Source organism: Ambystoma mexicanum, chromosome 1p, assembly GCF_040938575.1.
Source record: "Ambystoma mexicanum isolate Mex_15411 chromosome 1p, UKY_AmexF1_1, whole genome shotgun sequence".
NCBI lineage: Eukaryota > Metazoa > Chordata > Amphibia > Caudata > Ambystomatidae > Ambystoma > Ambystoma mexicanum.
Window position 1 is genome coordinate 1,268,257,089 of NC_090921.1, and position 20,751 is coordinate 1,268,277,839.

Below are 20,751 nucleotides of genomic sequence, written 5' to 3' on the forward strand. Positions count from 1 at the left end.
GTATATTTAATGTCAAAGGGTCAAGAATGCAGCCCTGTTTAAAGACTCTGTGGTAGTCGGTGTACAGCCCTTAAAACGTCTTGCAATGATGCAAAGCAACAGTCTGATTAAAATCTGGACCGAAGACACATTTCCCTCGTTTCAATGGTTACACAACAGATTATAAAAAGGGCAACATCAAGAAGTTTGACAAAACAAAGAGGCAATTCTACTGGTCTATTGGGGCGCATGTGCTCGAGCAAGTCTATTGCTATACTTACTCGCTAGTGACATTTGTTGGAAGACTGAACTAGGCAAAACATTTACAGGCAACACAGATTAAAAATATTTCACATACAAAAGCCCCCATAACACGGATCATCAACCTTGGAGGTGGGTGTGTGCGGGGGCAGAAATGTGAGGCGGACAACTTTGTGAATGTTAATCAAAAAATGCCATTTTTATTGAACTCAAAAGGGGTTTGATAAACACCTCATTATCCCTACCCTGATGAGGATATCCCTGCCTAAAATAAAGTAAAGGAAGCACTCTAACAAAAGGATTCAGACTCTCACACTTGTACATATAACAAACTCAATAAAAGGTAACATATGGCAATATAGATTCAACATAATTAGCAGTTATATTCAAGACCAGGTAACTATTTCTCCTTGTAACCTGGCTGAATGTCCCTTCCCCAGATTCAATAAGGATTTCAACCGACAGTACAAAGGAACAAAGTTCCAATTAATCCTGTATTACTTTGCCATCCATGTACATATCTGTAATGCAACTTTGTAAATATACAGTGTAATGTAATAATCATAAGAATGCACTGTAAATAATCTCATGTATGTGCTTATCTGTAACTTGCGCTATGTCTTTATGCAACTTGTAACGCGCCCAGATACCTCATGGTTTGGTGCGCTATATAAATAAACAAACAAACAATATAGTTCCAATAAGTCTATCAACTGAATTTAATCAACAGTTCAAAATGTCCAATATTTCTTTGGTCTCTCCACTTGAAGCAGAGAGCTCCACACACTTTTTTCTTCAGAGAATATGTTTCCACAGTTAATCAAGATCAACAAAAAGGCTTCCGTAAGGATAATTCGGTAATAGTTCACAAAATACTTGCATCAGCAATGTTGATTTGTCAGGATGTTTCCACAACAATTCAGTGTGCTTTTGTGGACTAGCCATTTCTTCAACACTTTTAATCACACCACAATACTTCAATTACTTCTTCCAGGTCCACTCACCTGCCAGGCCTATACTACAAGGTACCTTGTCCTGGTGTACTCCCCTGCCAGGACTAGCATAACTACTATTACCTCTACACGTACTAGGTTTAGTTTTGTCTGCATACAACTCAAAAAGTCTTATACATTTTATCAACAACAATTTGGACTACTTCTTCGGGGAAAACATGACACACATTGGTGCCGTTTGTTCCACACGTTTCATTGCCACATGAAATGCAGGTTATGCCCCTTTTCCTCCTGAACACCTTTTGTCAGAAGGGCAGCCTTGCTGCCACTCTTGTCTTCCCTCTCTTGCATTAACCAAGTGCTGACAATAGCTTTTTCTTACTTCTGCTCCTCTTTGTCTTATGCAATACTTTTTTTTACATCAGTCCCCTCCTATTGCTTCTTTCTTCCTCTGACAATAAGGTTTAGCAACACCTTGTTTCTCAAGGTTTCCCTCTTGGCTTTGGCAATGGGTGTTTATGTTCGTTTCTAGCAATATTGTCTCCATTGTACTGTTGGTAATTGTTCTGACCTTTAAATTCACAATGATATTCTGCTGGTCTGCTTGCAAAGTTCTTATACTGCGACTTTCCCCACTTAGTGTTCGCTTGGTATGCAAAATTATTATCTTTCTGTTTTACATTAGTTTGACATACTTCATACTCATGTTTCTGCCACTTTGCTCTTTTTCCATTAGTTCGATATTCAAAAGACCAGTTTTGGGCCAGCAGTCGGTTACAGAGCGCTCCAGGGTCACAACACACAAAGGAACTCACTGTGTTGATGTGCGCGTCCGTTTGCCTCACTGCCTTTCGGTTCCCGGCTTCTTCTGCTCCGAGTGGTATGGAAAACGCTTGTTTTTCCTTGGCTTGCGCTGAGAAAAACAGGAGTGTCCTGTGCTTCAAAAGCTCTCTGGTGCTCGCCTTCCACCACAGTCTGTTTTGTTGGGGGGGGGCGGCTTCTTAGCTTAACGCTTCCCGCTACGCTACCTTGGCAACCTTGATCTTCAGGGGGAAAGCTTGTAGAAATAATGCTTCGCACTGCACTGTCTCTGCACCTCCGGTCTCTGATGGAAAAGACCATCTCGGAACTTGCATCCATACTGCAAACCACAGCGGGTCTGGCGTCTCTACTCTCCTTAAGCCGCAACTGCAATGTGAAGCTACTGCAACCACTCCACCTTCCACTGCTACTCTTCTGTATGGCCTGCACCTGAGGAGGCCTTTTATGTCTCCTAATTTCCCTCAGGTGTGGGTCATTAACCCTATTAACCCGCTATCTAGGGCCTCTGCATCCCACTTCTTCATCCCAGTACTTAAAGCATTATGGGACTTGAAGTCCCCAATGTTCAAGTCACCCTTTCCCACAATTTCAATCTCACAAAAAGCCATTGTCAGGTCTCGGGGAAAGTTATTAAAAGGGTGTTCCCATTTGTCCTGACCTGCTCCCTCCTGCTCCCCACACCCACATGCAATCCTCCCACTGAACACCACCACCAGGGTCGGATCAGGAAGTGGCTGCCTTTCCCTGGTCACATGAGAGGGTGTGTGTGAGTGTGTGTGTCTTGTCTGTCTTTAATTACCCTTCTAGGCTAAGCTGTGTTTGGTGTCCATCTGGTGTCCATCTGGCTGTAGGATTGGGGGCGAGGGCGTCCCTCCAAGATCTGTGCCATCAAAAGAACGGTATTCAAATTACTTAATGATATTCACCGACATCTCCAGTTGAAGCAGTTCACACGGAATCAGACAAACCTCAGATAAACTGTTAGCTTATGTATTTAATTGTTACATTTAGTAACGGAGGATAAACAGTGTTTCCCCCCCAGAAATATTTAAAAGAGCAATCAACGGGGCAATCCTGAATCAGATGCCATATGGTTACAAAAGACAGAAATAGTAACTGGCCTGTGGCTTATAGGGCGTGTGCAACAGAGGCCAGGGGAGGACAAACATAATAAAGAAAGAAGGGGGTTAGCTATAACCAGGATAGACATACAGTGAAGAGAGCAGGATGGTCAGGGAGGGCAGAGTATGTGGGTTTAGACAAAAGATGCTCCATCCTGGTTTAGGAGGTGGAGCTTTAAAGAGGATTTGAAATAATGGCTCGTATGAGAATGTTTTTTGACATGACATGAAGGGAAAAGAATTGCCGGTGGAAAGGGCAAGAAAGGAGGACTGAAAGTCTGGGTGAGCACAGGAGTGATGGGGACAGAGGTTTGGGAGTGAGAAAAAGTGGCGGTTGTGTAGCGAGAGATAGTGCTGGCTAGATAGTGGGGAGGAGGGAGAAAGCCCATGCAAGGATTTGAAAACAAGTAGCAGAAAGTTAAGGAGGGTTGTTTTTTGATGAGCACTAGCCAGGATGTTGTAAGTGTTTGGAGGTGGGGAAAACTGTAGATGGTACGGGTGGAAAAGTGGATTATCTATTCTTTAGTGATGTTCTAGGTGCTGAAGGTTAAGGTACAATCAGGTGGCGTGAAGGTCAGTGGTCCCCACTGTCAGAGTTCCATCCGGTTTAAGTCGGCTACTACGAATGATCGTTGTCCAACATACAGAAATGGCTGAGTCCACAAGAAAGAAGCATGCCCCCGCCCCCCCCAAAGATATAATAGGATGTAGGTCCTATCAGTTGGTCACTGATGGATGCTGCGCAGAGGATGCAGACATACTTACTCTCAGCGTGTTCCTCTCATCTTCGGTCAGTTGCTTCTGAGACAGGGTGACGCTAGACTCAGGCTGGAAGCCCCAGACCAGAGAGCCCCTCTTCTTGAAGTTGATACTGTCATCTACAAGATGCAAGCACAGTGAACAAATTAGTAATGGTGCATTAGGGGGGTGGGGGGGGAGTGGTGGGTAGGGAGGAATGGGCTAAGTTTGCGAGTTTAACTTTGCACCCCTTAGAAGAAACAGTGACAATGAGAAAATAATCACACAACTTCATTTAAAGAATACTGAGATGGATTGGATTCAGCTATTAATGTCCACCACTTTAGTCATGCCTGAACTGCGATAAGGAAAAACACACTTTCAAAAAGAAAACCAAAGTAACTAACAGTGAATCAAAGAACATGAGCGTATCTCCCACCCGAAGACACAGACTGCAATGCCCAGACTGACGACTTTCAGACACACAGTGTGTTACAACATAATAAAACATAACATTGCTGTAAAGATGTGGAGGTCTATCCAACCATCCAGCCCCCTGGTCAGTAATACCACACAAATGAGGGGCGGATACAGGAGACTCTTTCAACAAGTCTTTATTCTATATATCTACTCAGGAACTGCCTGAGCTTCCTCACTTCCCGTCCCTCCCCTTCCTGTTGCCCCGTGTTCCTCTCCACGTGACAAGGAGTTAGTGAAGACATCACCCCCTCCCCCCCCCCCCGATACTAAAAACAAAGTTCGGGATCATGGCATCTCTTTGATGAGGCGATGTGGTTTTCTTCGAGTTCTTTGCGGCCTCCAGTTATTGCTCTCGCTAGATTCCTGTGACAGCCCACGTGGCTCATCCACGCCGGAATCCTCCCTGTCTCCTTCGTAGGGTGCGTCCCGTTCCCAAGTACCTCCTGGTGTACACAGTTCAATTAATGGTATGATCCTCGGCATTCTTTTGAAGTGGGAGATGTTTCTCGTCATAGTCCGGTTACTGCCTTCCGCCGTGATGAGGGATCCTTTCCTTTGTGTTATGGTGAGGGGTTCCTCGTTGAAAGCTGCCATATTCTTGCGGTTTTGATGACGATGTCTCTTGGCTCTAGATCATTTTCTTCGGCCCATCTTTTCTTGTCAGCCGGTTCTTTCATGTCCGGTTTCCGTGATGCATCCTGTTGTCTCATTTCAGCATCTCCTTTGTACCTTTCCTCTTCCAGACGTATGTGGGGTAGTCTGGTTCTCACATTTCTTCCAAACATGACTTCTGACGGTGATTTACTTGTGGTGCTGTGTGGGGTGCTGCGGTAGTCTCTCATTAGTTGACACAGTAATTTCTCCACCAGTTCTCCTGTCAGGCGCTTGATGTTACCCATGAATCTTTCGACTGTTCCATTTGCTTGGGGCCACAACGGTGTTATTTTTCAGTGGTGGAAACCCATGTATTCTGCAAAGTGGTTCTCCCTTCCGTGGTTTTGTTTCGTTCCTGGGGTTGTCTTCTGAAGAGGCGCTAGAAACGCTGCCTGACATTGTTCCACCAAGCACCCAATGTATTTCCGAGGGTGCCTCCTCCGCCTGGAGGATGAGGGCTTGTTGTCTCTCCATTCCTGGGACGGCCTTGGCTGTCTTCGGTCCGAGGGCTCTTCACGATTCCTGCGGAGTGTCGAGTCGTTCTGGTGGTATGAGTTGCTACTAGGGCTTGGACGTCTCGGCTCTCTTCCTGGCGTGGAACGCCTGTTCCTTCCATTTCCCCGCATTTTGCTGCGATATATGAAACAGACAGCCTTATAGTGGTTTTCTCCTCCACATGCAGAACAAGTTTGGCCCATGGCAGGGCACATAACTTCGTGTAGGTATTCATGACTGCATCGGTAGCAGAATGGATCTGTGTTACCTTTTGGGGTGTTCTCAAGTTTGTGTAGCCTCTCATGCTTTCCGTGAGTGATGGTGATACCGTCGAGACCTTCCACTTGTGCTGTCAGCGCTGCATCTGATCGGACAAGGCGCAGGATCTCTTTGAGGTTTCGTGGCCTTTGCAGTAGCCGTTTCCTGAATTCACCACTTTCACATCCTACTATAATTTGTGAGCGAAGTGCCTCCTCGTTTGAGTACTTGTTAAAGTCACAGTGTTTCATTTTAACTCTTAGTCTCATTACGAAAGCGTCCATTGTCTCGCCTTTCAATTGCTTTGTTGTGTGGAAGATGTGCCTTTCATAGTCCACATTTGTGTGCGGTGTGAAGTAGTCGGTGAGGGTCACTTTTAGGTTACTGTAGGTGTCTATGTTCCCTTCGGGGAGTTCGTCTAGAATGTCTCTCACGTTGGACCCTATGGCATGAGTGAGTAAGCTGTGTTTTCTTTCATCCTCCAAGGGGCCTACTGCTTTGAGGCACACTTCAAAGTCCCTTAACCATTTGTTCCACCTTGGCCCCAGTGTGCTGGTGTCACTGAAATCAAAGTTGGGGGGCAGCTGTGATATGAGGCTGTCCGTCATGTTTGTGCGCACTACCCGGGCAGGTGTTAATTGTACAGTTAATGATTCCTCCCCCGAGTCATCCAGCATGACAAGTGCTTCTCCGGCGTACACTTACTGTTTGTGGTTGATGGGTAGTAGGTGGCAGCAGCTATGCCTCTTCTCGGTGTCTGGCCCTTGCCGTTCCTTGAACGTGAGGTCTGGTGCTCTTCACTTTGCTGTGCTCACTTTGAATGGCACCCTTGAATGGCAGTGTGGGCGTGTCCTGTACTCACTCTTCTTGCTGGTGTGAACGGGAGAGCGGGGAGCTGCCTTGCTCCACACCCACTCTTGTTGCTGCCTGTATGCAGGAGGAATTAGAGGATTATTGCTTTGGAACGTGGACAGCCGATGCGCTCTACCCACGCGTGCTGCCGCCTGTGGCGGGGAACTCCTTTACGTGGGTGGAGCGCATCGGCTCCCCACGCTCAATATTGCTGCTTTTGGCGGGAACTTCTTTCAAGTGTGGGGAGCCAAAGCGCTCCACCCACACGCGTTTCCGCCGTTGGCGGGACAAAAACCTATCTTGGTCGTGGGGAGCTGATGTGCTCCACCCACCGGTTTCCTTCTTCGTGCGGGCGCTTCGCCCGGAGCGCGGGGAGCTGTCTTGCTCCACCCACTGGGCCGATGCCGTCGGCAGGGCTAGCACGCCCGGAACGCAGGGAGCCGACACGCTCCACCTGCGGATTTCCTCTAGCCGTTGGCGGGTACTTACAGTACCTCGTCTGGATTCCTGATGGGGGTTAGTTAGCTGGCGGGGAGCCTTCTCACTCCCACCTGCCTTACCTCGCCGCTGCGCCTCCGCAGGGCCGCGGCCTGCAGCTCAGATGACACTTGAGGTGCCACGAGCGCAGAGCGCCGGAAAGTAGCTGGTGTGACGGTGATTCTTTCCGCCTCGTTGCCAATGTAAAGATGTGGAGGTCTATCCCACCCTCCAGCCCCCTGGGTACCACAAAAATTAGGGGCGGATGCAGGAGACTCTTTCAACACGTCTTTATTCTATATTTCTTCTCAGGAACTGCCTGAGCCTTCTCACTACCCGTCCCTCCCCTTCCTGTTGCCCCGTGTTCCTCTCCACGTGACAAGGGAGTTAGTGACGACATCACAATTGCCATCATGGACACTGGCATCAAGCTTAAATGTTGTCCCTATAAGAAAAATCAAGAAAAACTGATGGAGTAAGCGAACATCAAGGAAAGAATTAAAATTCTCTGAGCAACTCAAAAGGAAAGGAAACTAGTATTGACACAGCTAATAGTTTTGAATTTTTACAGACACTGCATAAGCATTTGCCATGAAGTCGCCATTCATTGCCCTCATATGCACAGGTGCTACCCTCATAGGATAGGCACTGCCATTGCGCAACATGTATTGTCATCAAAAGCACAGGTATTTCACCAGCATTAGGCTTTGCTACCAACGGTCCATGGAATTGTCTGGGATGGTCATCAAAAGGTACAGGTACTCTCCCATCATTATCAGCAATGAACCAATTCACAAATGCCTGCTTAACAGAACGCTCATTGCAACACTATACAATACTATAGGCAAACATGCTTCTTTTCATAATTGGCTAAATGAATGTTCAAATGCATTGCATTCAGCCATTTTAAAGGGTAAGAGGGATCACTAAACTAGAAAGATCAGCAGACAATATAATTATAGAACAGTATTTACAAATACAACACTATTTCAGTAAATAACTGCACAATATGAGGTATGCTAGAGTTCTGCAAGAATGCATGGAGTACTGTAGGATAGCCAGATACGTAGGCTTTCAGTGACCAGAAAAGTGGTGAGCATGCTGTACATTTAAGTAAATAAATTCACAATATGGTGAGCACTTCCAATTCCACTTCATAAGATTGGATGTGGGAAAAATATATGTACCACTTTAGATCACGGGAAGAGTAGAGAAGGGACAACCAGCAAGCAGTAACCAAATCAACGACGACTACCAAAAATCACCAAATAAAACAATAATTAATGAAACATACAGAGAACTCAATGTAATGAAACCATAAGAAAATACCAAAAAAAGGGGAAGGTACTAAAGAAATAAAGAATCGTGGAATACATTTCCATTCACTTGAACGGTCTCAACAGATTTGCTGCAGGCAATCAAACATCTGGATGAGCACAAACCCTCAGTCACTCACACAGGTACAGGGATTAAATGTGAATGGCAGGAGCTAAAAGCAGCTCCTGGGTATTAGACATCACCTGGGGAACCAGAAGCCAGTGCATAGCGCCACAAAGTAGGTGCCACATGAGAGGCAAACCTTAACATTATGTCCATTATATATGATCCATTATGCTGTAAAGGTCCACTAGATGTGTCCTTTAGTCTCCTTTATAAACAATCCAAAAGAGAGTCAGTATTGCATAGGTATGTTTCTAGGGTGCCAGTTGACCTGGGGAGTCAAATGTAGCTCCCCGGATCTGTTGGTAGCAAGCCACACAGGTGCTCCTCAGCTACAAGTAGGAGCTACATAGCAATTTTGAACCATTAGTGCAACCAACAAATGCCTGCCCAGGAGCACACCAACATTAAGACATACTACAAAAACATGCTTCACCATCCAATCGCGTTCTTATCCCTCATAATTGTTCAAATGCCGCAATTACGTCAATAGGCAAATCAGATATAGCAACATGCCCCGGTCCATAACAAGCGCACAAATGTAACACTAATTGCCAGTCATCTTGTAAGGTTGTATATACGGGTTCCCTGAACTACAAACACCCTCAAATGAACTATTGAATGGTGTTTTAAAATAAAACACATTTTCAATAAATAAAATGGACAATATGCCATCAGCTGAAACAATCACGTAGGCAGGAGTACTAAGAACCCAGCCTAATACGTAGGCTTAAAGTAGCCGACGTTGCATGGCACGAGCCACTGTGCATTTCAATAAATAGAGGTGCACTACCAATTCCTTATACTGAACACAGTGAGGAGTTGAAACAAAATATAGTCTACTGATGTATACACTGAACAGGAGAGGGAGTAGGGTGGGTAGCAGGACTGGGAAACAGGCCTTCTCAAACAGAGCCACACTCTGGAACTCACAAATCCACACAAACTAGGACCACCTAACCTTCTGGAAAATACTGAAGACCTGGTTGTTCCACAAACCTTAACAAAATAATGACCGACATCAACATCCAACCAAGGTGCTGGCCCCTAACTCATGGAAAAACCCACTTACTAACGAGAGAGGTCATCAACAAGGTTAACACGTATAGATAAAAGCATGAGCCCAGAGTGAGTCAACCAAAGGGAGAACACAATGAATCACATGTGGGCTCAAACACAAGCCGCTCAACCAATAGGGACTTCGTTGATCAAAGAACCATGGCAGGATCTTGCCCTGAGCCTCGTCTGGGCGCCATGGCCATTACAGCAGCACACTTTACAGATGGTGATCTTAGAACCAGGCTGCTGGACGAATCACAAGGGTCCTCTGCAGGAGCTGTCCCACCATAACCTGCTAAAATTTCTCTTCAAGGTACACACTGCGATTTCACCACAGGTGCCCATTGTATGTCTGCTCTAAAGTGACTTTGCTCCACCATGGCACAATGTAATCTCGCTCCCAGCTATCCCTCTGTATTTTTCTACAACAATGGGATCTCCCTTCCAGGTGTCCACTACCATGTGCATCTAGACAACACACAGTGATTTTACTCCTAGGTGGCTCACTAGGACTCACCTTCTGTAACTTGCCTCCCGCCTGTCCCTTCTGTCTTTCCCATTCTGATTTTAGGACTGGTTGTTGCACACTGTCCAGAACCAGAGATACCAGCCCATATCAGGGTGCCACAGAACCTCTCCTCACAATTACCTTACCTGAGGAGCATCACAACCAGGATGTTACCATGGCCACACTGGATCAGTACTCTGGGACGCCCATCTGGGTCCCCACTAATCATCTCATTAACTTGCTCAACTAAGATGTTCAAACACACAACATGCAAACTAAATAAGCCGAGAATAGCTTCAAGTGAAACTGGGATCGACTGGGGAGAAGGTTATATGTAGCAGAGTTCTATTTGAAGCAGAGAATCCTATTTGAAGGTTACTAGCCCAATATTGCATCGAATCATCTGATAACTTTGGCCCACCACTATCATTAGTACACCTTCCGGGGTAAATTTATAAATCGGCCGTGTGCTAGGAGAAGCTAATGAAATTGTATAACGACAATAAAAACATACTTTCAAAAAGAAAACCAAAGTAACTAACAGTGAATCAAAGAACATGAGCGTATCTCCCACCCGAAGACACAGACTGCAATGCCCAGACTGACGACTTTCAGACACACAGTGTGTTACAACATAATAAAACATAACATTGCTGTAAAGATGTGGAGGTCTATCCCACCATCCAGCCCCCTGGTCAGTAATACCACACAAATGAGGGGCGGATACAGGAGACTCTTTCAACAAGTCTTTATTCTATATATCTACTCAGGAACTGCCTGAGCTTCCTCACTTCCCGTCCCTCCCCTTCCTGTTGCCCCGTGTTCCTCTCCACGTGACAAGGAGTTAGTGAAGACATCACCCCCCCCCCCCCGATACTAAAAACAAAGTTCGGGATCATGGCATCTCTTTGATGAGGCGATGTGGTTTTCTTCGAGTTCTTTGCGGCCTCCAGTTATTGCTCTCGCTAGATTCCTGTGACAGCCCACGTGGCTCATCCACGCCGGAATCCTCCCTGTCTCCTTCGTAGGGTGCGTCCCGTTCCCAAGTACCTCCTGGTGTACACAGTTCAATTAATGGTATGATCCTCGGCATTCTTTTGAAGTGGGAGATGTTTCTCGTCATAGTCCGGTTACTGCCTTCCGCCGTGATGAGGGATCCTTTCCTTTGTGTTATGGTGAGGGGTTCCTCGTTGAAAGCTGCCATATTCTTGCGGTTTTGATGACGATGTCTCTTGGCTCTAGATCATTTTCTTCGGCCCATCTTTTCTTGTCAGCCGGTTCTTTCATGTCCGGTTTCCGTGATGCATCCTGTTGTCTCATTTCAGCATCTCCTTTGTACCTTTCCTCTTCCAGACGTATGTGGGGTAGTCTGGTTCTCACATTTCTTCCAAACATGACTTCTGACGGTGATTTACTTGTGGTGCTGTGTGGGGTGCTGCGGTAGTCTCTCATTAGTTGACACAGTAATTTCTCCACCAGTTCTCCTGTCAGGCGCTTGATGTTACCCATGAATCTTTCGACTGTTCCATTTGCTTGGGGCCACAACGGTGTTATTTTTCAGTGGTGGAAACCCATGTATTCTGCAAAGTGGTTCTCCCTTCCGTGGTTTTGTTTCGTTCCTGGGGTTGTCTTCTGAAGAGGCGCTAGAAACGCTGCCTGACATTGTTCCACCAAGCACCCAATGTATTTCCGAGGGTGCCTCCTCCGCCTGGAGGATGAGGGCTTGTTGTCTCTCCATTCCTGGGACGGCCTTGGCTGTCTTCGGTCCGAGGGCTCTTCACGATTCCTGCGGAGTGTCGAGTCGTTCTGGTGGTATGAGTTGCTACTAGGGCTTGGACGTCTCGGCTCTCTTCCTGGCGTGGAACGCCTGTTCCTTCCATTTCCCCGCATTTTGCTGCGATATATGAAACAGACAGCCTTATAGTGGTTTTCTCCTCCACATGCAGAACAAGTTTGGCCCATGGCAGGGCACATAACTTCGTGTAGGTATTCATGACTGCATCGGTAGCAGAATGGATCTGTGTTACCTTTTGGGGTGTTCTCAAGTTTGTGTAGCCTCTCATGCTTTCCGTGAGTGATGGTGATACCGTCGAGACCTTCCACTTGTGCTGTCAGCGCTGCATCTGATCGGACAAGGCGCAGGATCTCTTTGAGGTTTCGTGGCCTTTGCAGTAGCCGTTTCCTGAATTCACCACTTTCACATCCTACTATAATTTGTGAGCGAAGTGCCTCCTCGTTTGAGTACTTGTTAAAGTCACAGTGTTTCATTTTAACTCTTAGTCTCATTACGAAAGCGTCCATTGTCTCGCCTTTCAATTGCTTTGTTGTGTGGAAGATGTGCCTTTCATAGTCCACATTTGTGTGCGGTGTGAAGTAGTCGGTGAGGGTCACTTTTAGGTTACTGTAGGTGTCTATGTTCCCTTCGGGGAGTTCGTCTAGAATGTCTCTCACGTTGGACCCTATGGCATGAGTGAGTAAGCTGTGTTTTCTTTCATCCTCCAAGGGGCCTACTGCTTTGAGGCACACTTCAAAGTCCCTTAACCATTTGTTCCACCTTGGCCCCAGTGTGCTGGTGTCACTGAAATCAAAGTTGGGGGGCAGCTGTGATATGAGGCTGTCCGTCATGTTTGTGCGCACTACCCGGGCAGGTGTTAATTGTACAGTTAATGATTCCTACCCCGAGTCATCCAGCATGACAAGTGCTTCTCCGGCGTACACTTACTGTTTGTGGTTGATGGGTAGTAGGTGGCAGCAGCTATGCCTCTTCTCGGTGTCTGGCCCTTGCCGTTCCTTGAACGTGAGGTCTGGTGCTCTTCACTTTGCTGTGCTCACTTTGAATGGCACCCTTGAATGGCAGTGTGGGCGTGTCCTGTACTCACTCTTCTTGCTGGTGTGAACGGGAGAGCGGGGAGCTGCCTTGCTCCACACCCACTCTTGTTGCTGCCTGTATGCAGGAGGAATTAGAGGATTATTGCTTTGGAACGTGGACAGCCGATGCGCTCTACCCACGCGTGCTGCCGCCTGTGGCGGGGAACTCCTTTACGTGGGTGGAGCGCATCGGCTCCCCACGCTCAATATTGCTGCTTTTGGCGGGAACTTCTTTCAAGTGTGGGGAGCCAAAGCGCTCCACCCACACGCGTTTCCGCCGTTGGCGGGACAAAAACCTATCTTGGTCGTGGGGAGCTGATGTGCTCCACCCACCGGTTTCCTTCTTCGTGCGGGCGCTTCGCCCGGAGCGCGGGGAGCTGTCTTGCTCCACCCACTGGGCCGATGCCGTCGGCAGGGCTAGCACGCCCGGAACGCAGAGAGCCGACACGCTCCACCTGCGGATTTCCTCTAGCCGTTGGCGGGTACTTACAGTACCTCGTCTGGATTCCTGATGGGGGTTAGTTAGCTGGCGGGGAGCCTTCTCACTCCCACCTGCCTTACCTCGCCGCTGCGCCTCCGCAGGGCCGCGGCCTGCAGCTCAGATGACACTTGAGGTGCCACGAGCGCAGAGCGCCGGAAAGTAGCTGGTGTGACGGTGATTCTTTCCGCCTCGTTGCCAATGTAAAGATGTGGAGGTCTATCCCACCCTCCAGCCCCCTGGGTACCACAAAAATGAGGGGCGGATGCAGGAGACTCTTTCAACACGTCTTTATTCTATATTTCTTCTCAGGAACTGCCTGAGCCTTCTCACTACCCGTCCCTCCCCTTCCTGTTGCCCCGTGTTCCTCTCCACGTGACAAGGGAGTTAGTGACGACATCACAATTGCCATCATGGACACTGGCATCAAGCTTAAATGTAGTCCCTATAAGAAAAATCAAGAAAAACTGATGGAGTAAGCGAACATCAAGGAAAGAATTAAAATTCTCTGAGCAACTCAAAAGGAAAGGAAACTAGTATTGACACAGCTAATAGTTTTGAATTTTTACAGACACTGCATAAGCATTTGCCATGAAGTCGCCATTCATTGCCCTCATATGCACAGGTGCTACCCTCATAGGATAGGCACTGCCATTGCGCAACATGTATTGTCATCAAAAGCACAGGTATTTCACCAGCATTAGGCTTTGCTACCAACGGTCCATGGAATTGTCTGGGATGGTCATCAAAAGGTACAGGTACTCTCCCATCATTATCAGCAATGAACCAATTCACAAATGCCTGCTTAACAGAACGCTCATTGCAACACTATACAATACTATAGGCAAACATGCTTCTTTTCATAATTGGCTAAATGAATGTTCAAATGCATTGCATTCAGCCATTTTAAAGGGTAAGAGGGATCACTAAACTAGAAAGATCAGCAGACAATATAATTATAGAACAGTATTTACAAATACAACACTATTTCAGTAAATAACTGCACAATATGAGGTATGCTAGAGTTCTGCAAGAATGCATGGAGTACTGTAGGATAGCCAGATACGTAGGCTTTCAGTGACCAGAAAAGTGGTGAGCATGCTGTACATTTAAGTAAATAAATTCACAATATGGTGAGCACTTCCAATTCCACTTCATAAGATTGGATGTGGGAAAAATATATGTACCACTTTAGATCACGGGAAGAGTAGAGAAGGGACAACCAGCAAGCAGTAACCAAATCAACGACGACTACCAAAAATCACCAAATAAAACAATAATTAATGAAACATACAGAGAACTCAATGTAATGAAACCATAAGAAAATACCAAAAAAAGGGGAAGGTACTAAAGAAATAAAGAATCGTGGAATACATTTCCATTCACTTGAACGGTCTCAACAGATTTGCTGCAGGCAATCAAACATCTGGATGAGCACAAACCCTCAGTCACTCACACAGGTACAGGGATTAAATGTGAATGGCAGGAGCTAAAAGCAGCTCCTGGGTATTAGACATCACCTGGGGAACCAGAAGCCAGTGCATAGCGCCACAAAGTAGGTGCCACATGAGAGGCAAACCTTAACATTATGTCCATTATATATGATCCATTATGCTGTAAAGGTCCACTAGATGTGTCCTTTAGTCTCCTTTATAAACAATCCAAAAGAGAGTCAGTATTGCATAGGTATGTTTCTAGGGTGCCAGTTGACCTGGGGAGTCAAATGTAGCTCCCCGGATCTGTTGGTAGCAAGCCACACAGGTGCTCCTCAGCTACAAGTAGGAGCTACATAGCAATTTTGAACCATTAGTGCAACCAACAAATGCCTGCCCAGGAGCACACCAACATTAAGACATACTACAAAAACATGCTTCACCATCCAATCACGTTCTTATCCCTCATAATTGTTCAAATGCCGCAATTACGTCAATAGGCAAATCAGATATAGCAACATGCCCCGGTCCATAACAAGCGCACAAATGTAACACTAATTGCCAGTCATCTTGTAAGGTTGTATATACGGGTTTCCCTGAACTACAAACACCCTCAAATGAACTATTGAATGGTGTTTTAAAATAAAACACATTTTCAATAAATAAAATGGACAATATGCCATCAGCTGAAACAATCACGTAGGCAGGAGTACTAAGAACCCAGCCTAATACGTAGGCTTAAAGTAGCCGACGTTGCATGGCACGAGCCACTGTGCATTTCAATAAATAGAGGTGCACTACCAATTCCTTATACTGAACACAGTGAGGAGTTGAAACAAAATATAGTCTACTGATGTATACACTGAACAGGAGAGGGAGTAGGGTGGGTAGCAGGACTGGGAAACAGGCCTTCTCAAACAGAGCCACACTCTGGAACTCACAAATCCACACAAACTAGGACCACCTAACCTTCTGGAAAATACTGAAGACCTGGTTGTTCCACAAACCTTAACAAAATAATGACCGACATCAACATCCAACCAAGGTGCTGGCCCCTAACTCATGGAAAAACCCACTTACTAACGAGAGAGGTCATCAACAAGGTTAACACGTATAGATAAAAGCATGAGCCCAGAGTGAGTCAACCAAAGGGAGAACACAATGAATCACATGTGGGCTCAACAACAAGCCGCTCAACCAATAGGGACTTCGTTGATCAAAGAACCATGGCAGGATCTTGCCCTGAGCCTCGTCTGGGCGCCATGGCCATTACAGCAGCACACTTTACAGATGGTGATTTTAGAACCAGGCTGCTGGACGAATCACAAGGGTCCTCTGCAGGAGCTGTCCCACCATAACCTGCTAAAATTTCTCTTCAAGGTACACACTGCGATTTCACCACAGGTGCCCATCGTATGTCTGCTCTAAAGTGACTTTGCTCCACCATGGCACAATGTAATCTCGCTCCCAGCTATCCCTCTGTATTTTTCTACAACAATGGGATCTCCCTTCCAGGTGTCCACTACCATGTGCATCTAGACAACACACAGTGATTTTACTCCTAGGTGGCTCACTAGGACTCACCTTCTGTAACTTGCCTCCCGCCTGTCCCTTCTGTCTTTCCCATTCTGATTTTAGGACTGGTTGTTGCACACTGTCCAGAACCAGAGATACCAGCCCATATCAGGGTGCCACAGAACCTCTCCTCACAATTACCTTACCTGAGGAGCATCACAACCAGGATGTTACCATGGCCACACTGGATCAGTACTCTGGGACGCCCATCTGGGTCCCCACTAATCATCTCATTAACTTGCTCAACTAAGATGTTCAAACACACAACATGCAAACTAAATAAGCCGAGAATAGCTTCAAGTGAAACTGGGATCGACTGGGGAGAAGGTTATATGTAGCAGAGTTGCCACGAAGGTCCTCCTGCACATGAGACCCGCATGGAACGTTGCGAGTGTTTGGAAAACGGTTAGTGACTGTTTTCCCCGCCTGCCTCACCCCTCTCCAAATAAACACAACGAGTTAACTTACTTACTTGCCTTCCTCTTATTTGCCACTGAGAGATAGTCCTAATCCTATCCACCCAATTGTGAGTTGACATTTTTCTCAGCCCATGTAGCCACTCCAAAACAAATAAACACAAAACTGCAAACAAGTGAAAAACTCACCAAGCTCAAATGAATGTTCCAACTGCACACTGGAGCCACAGCCATCAGGGTCCCTGCCCTCTCCAGGCTGCAAGAGAAATCGCATGCATCAGAAAAGCTCCATTCACTCAAGAGAGCAGTGATGGGAGATTTGCCCAGCTTTTCATCATTAGAACCTCCAATATGTGGTGTGCATCTTTTCAAAGGGGGACTTTCCCCTCTTAGCTTGATTAATGAGTGGCTCTAATCCCAGCTCATCTTGACACAGTAGCACTCACAATTGGGGTGAAATATGCAATTGGGTAGAGAGCACCATTACAAGCATTTTGATTCCAGTCAGCCTGTGTGTTCCCATGCCCTTCGCTTTTTGAAACCTGTCAAGTGTTAGTGCACATTATTGGTGTATCACAAATGTATTATGTTGAACTGAAGAGGCTGTTTTGTGTGGGCAGGATAGACCGAGTCCACTGTGCAGGAGATGCAAAGGTCACAGTGCAGACATACACCAACTTAAAAGGCCTGGTGCACCTATCCCTCCCAAACAAGTGGGTCACTAGAGTGAAAAACAAAGCTTCTATTCAGCATAAACGATATAAATTGGGTCCCTTGTTTTACGTGAACAGGGAAATCCATTAAACACTTGGTGTAGATACGGATGCAATGTCTATTCAACGTCTGGTGCTGGGGTTGAAAGTGCTCGAAGTGCATATGTGCGAAGGTGTATTACCAAAGAACCAACAAACAAAAAAAGGAAAAACCCCACAAATCCAAGTTCAATCTAGGTCTTACGTTTAAGTCATAGCTGGCGTGCAGCACTTTTGGTGTGTTCTAGGAGCCTAGGGAGCTCCCGATTGGTCCATCTCTTGCTGCTTTTTGCCCAGTTTGCGCTTTGTGCTCTACTCCATGCATAGGGGATGATGTCAGGGGTGGGGCTGTGAGGGCGCACGGGTTTAAGGGAACTCTTAAATATGCAAAGAGACTTCTAATAGTCTTAAAAACTTCTCCAGAGCAAATACACCTATTTACATGCAGCAGGCCACGGAGCGCAACATCTTTCTGCTGACCAATGCAACCTTGCGAAGGACACAAGTAGGGATATCAAGAGTTAACGGACAGAAAAGGCCTCTAATGCTATCAAAAAAGGGAATTCATTAGGTATGTACCCATGATGTAAATAAGCCAAACACCCACAATGTTACACTTCAAAGGTGTTTCTTGCAGTTGTTTACACTCCACTCCCTGCTTTTCACCTTGGAGTCTGGCGATGGGACTAGTCAGATCTAAATGGGAGTATTGTATCCACTGGGGGTTGGGGGGCCTAGCATGACGATAGTTTTTATTTTTTTTCCTCTCTCCCTCTCTCTCCCTCTTTCTCTCCCCCCTCCCGAACCCCACACAAGAGTGAACCTTGTCTAAAGGTTTTAGCATGTGTCCAGCTGTGATCTGAAGATGCAGCCCACTTGCATAAACTGCGGTCTACAAAAGCTGCCTCATTTGTCTCTTAACGTCACTCATCATTGGTGTCTAGTCGGCTGCTGTGATTTCAGCAAGAGACCACGTCTGCCTGTGCTCTTGTTTGTGACACGTGCCCGCTGGTATCTAGGACAGAGTTTACACACTGTCCATCAAATCTTGCTTGCTCACCACCAGAGTTCCTCTACCAGGCACCCACCTTTTTTTGTGCCAGTTCGGCCACATTAAACTGGCAATGTCTTAGCTTGAAGTGCTAAAAAAAAAATAATACCATTACCAAGTCTACAAATAGGCCCTTCATTATTTTATGATTGAAGCTGGTTCTTAAAATACTCTATAATCTGTTACTGTCACGATATGTGCTTTTGCACCATCCTAGTTCTATCAAAATTAGAGGGCACTGGGGAGTTCAGGTACCAAAAGGTGCACTATTCTTTCAGAATCTAAAATTAAACCTGTACAGCCACTGCCAAGCAAAGACGACTGTAGTACGTGAAAGGAGGGGCACTACCAGTAGCAAGCTTTGATACAGACAATGATAGAGACCTATACTGAAAAGAATGCCTGCTAAGCAGAACGATTTGTTTTGAGTAACGTACTGTGAACAAATTAGATAAATGTGCTCGTTACAATTGCGGTACAGTTGGTCTATCCAGCAAGTGTCCCTGGTTTCAAGTATATTCGCATTTAGCTGGTTTCTAAGTACTTCTAACTGCCAATTTGGTTAAGTGGGAAAGCTTGAAAATAGTGACTTGACCATGATCACACCATTTGACCAATTTTACCACAAGCTCACATAGAGGAGTAGGATGAGCAATGGACCTGGGCCTTCCGAACCTGAGGTAATACTGTGTCTGTTTGGGGTCCTGTTTAATTTTTTGATGACCCCTTTTGATAACATATGGTCTGTTTCAAAGGGATCAGGGTTGTGGATTTCTTTTTAAACCTACTTGATCAAGGGAGAAATCCACTTCTCTTGTAGAACAATCTACATGTCCCATCTTTCTGCCGGAATCAATCAAATATGGCACTGCTCATCTCCTGTGTCACCCACAGCCCCATCATGCTCTTGCTGTCATATGGCATAACAAAAACTATTGCAGTGCTCAAAGGGGGAGAGGGATCTGACATGAAGTTCTCTTTTAGAAACCTGACATTTTTATTATCTCCTCTCTATACATAAAGCAGAACATCTGTTAGTTTGTTCCTTATACAATACCACAACGTTTCACCAATCTGCACAAAACTTTGCATATTTACCGGTTAGGACCTGCCTGACATTACTGGCTACGTGACATTTGGACACCCCACCCCTCTCCCCAGGATGTCAGCACTTTCACAAATGAGACGTTGCCTGAAATCAGGGAAACATCAATGTGGTCATACAAGACCGGACAAAGCTAATTTTAAGCGTCTCGACACGAGTAACAAAACTTGAGGTAAACCACGTTCCAAAGCCCTAGGACGCGCTGTGTCCGAGATATTTGCAAGGCATAAATTAGTTTCAAAAATTGATTAGCAGAGTTTGCTAATTAAATGTTTTTTGATTAACAAACAGACCCATTTGATTAGCAATTGTGTACTAATATTGTTAATGTCACCAGACGTTATTTGTACAGAGGACATGAAATGAGCAACAATACAGCAGTAATGCGTACCGTTGAAATAAGACATTAGTGAAAGGAGTCAGGCCTTGACAATTCTTTGAATTTCTGCTAGACCTGCAGGTCAGGTAACTTAGTTTACCTATTCAACCTAAAGAGAAATGCACTCAGCCCATAGGAACGGAGGACAACAAATTTAAAAAGCGATTTACTACAAACTCACTTTATGTTTGGTACACTGCTGCCCCCAGAGGCCAGCCATGCACAGTGAAAATTGTATTTGATATTTACTGCAAAACAAAGTAAATGTTAAATAAAAGTTTCAAACTTCTCTTATAAATGCTACTCGCCCTTCATAAAATCTACCCGACTATGCGAGTGGGCGAAAAAACTTTGTGAGCCATAGATAAGAGTCTGTAAAATGTAAAAGGTTAGCTGCATGAATAGATAAAAAAGGCTACAAAAACAGTTTGGCCAGTTGTCTCACACAGGTGTTAATATATAATTCAATCGTAAGCATAAAGCGAAGCGAGCTCTGGAGGCTAACTACGGTGTTTGGTATTGCAGAAGATCTGTAGATGTACAGACTGGATGGAACTACTGATCACTACTTTGCATAAGCATCTAGTTTGCTTTGTG

The 20,751-nt window shown here is 45.8% G+C and overlaps 1 protein-coding gene across 2 annotated transcripts in view; it reads right to left on the reverse strand.

The window, feature by feature from the left end:
• Nucleotides 1-20,751, reverse strand: part of EMC10 (ER membrane protein complex subunit 10) — a 282,747-nt gene that overhangs the window by 193,718 nt on the left and 68,278 nt on the right. For both annotated transcript variants that reach the window (XM_069605137.1, XM_069605141.1), the window contains exons 2-3: nucleotides 17,057-17,123; nucleotides 3,902-4,014 (exon numbers count right to left, since the gene is read on the reverse strand). In XM_069605137.1, coding sequence (XP_069461238.1) covers nucleotides 3,902-4,014; nucleotides 17,057-17,123 — 180 coding nt within the window. The remainder of the gene's footprint in view (nucleotides 1-3,901; nucleotides 4,015-17,056; nucleotides 17,124-20,751) is intronic.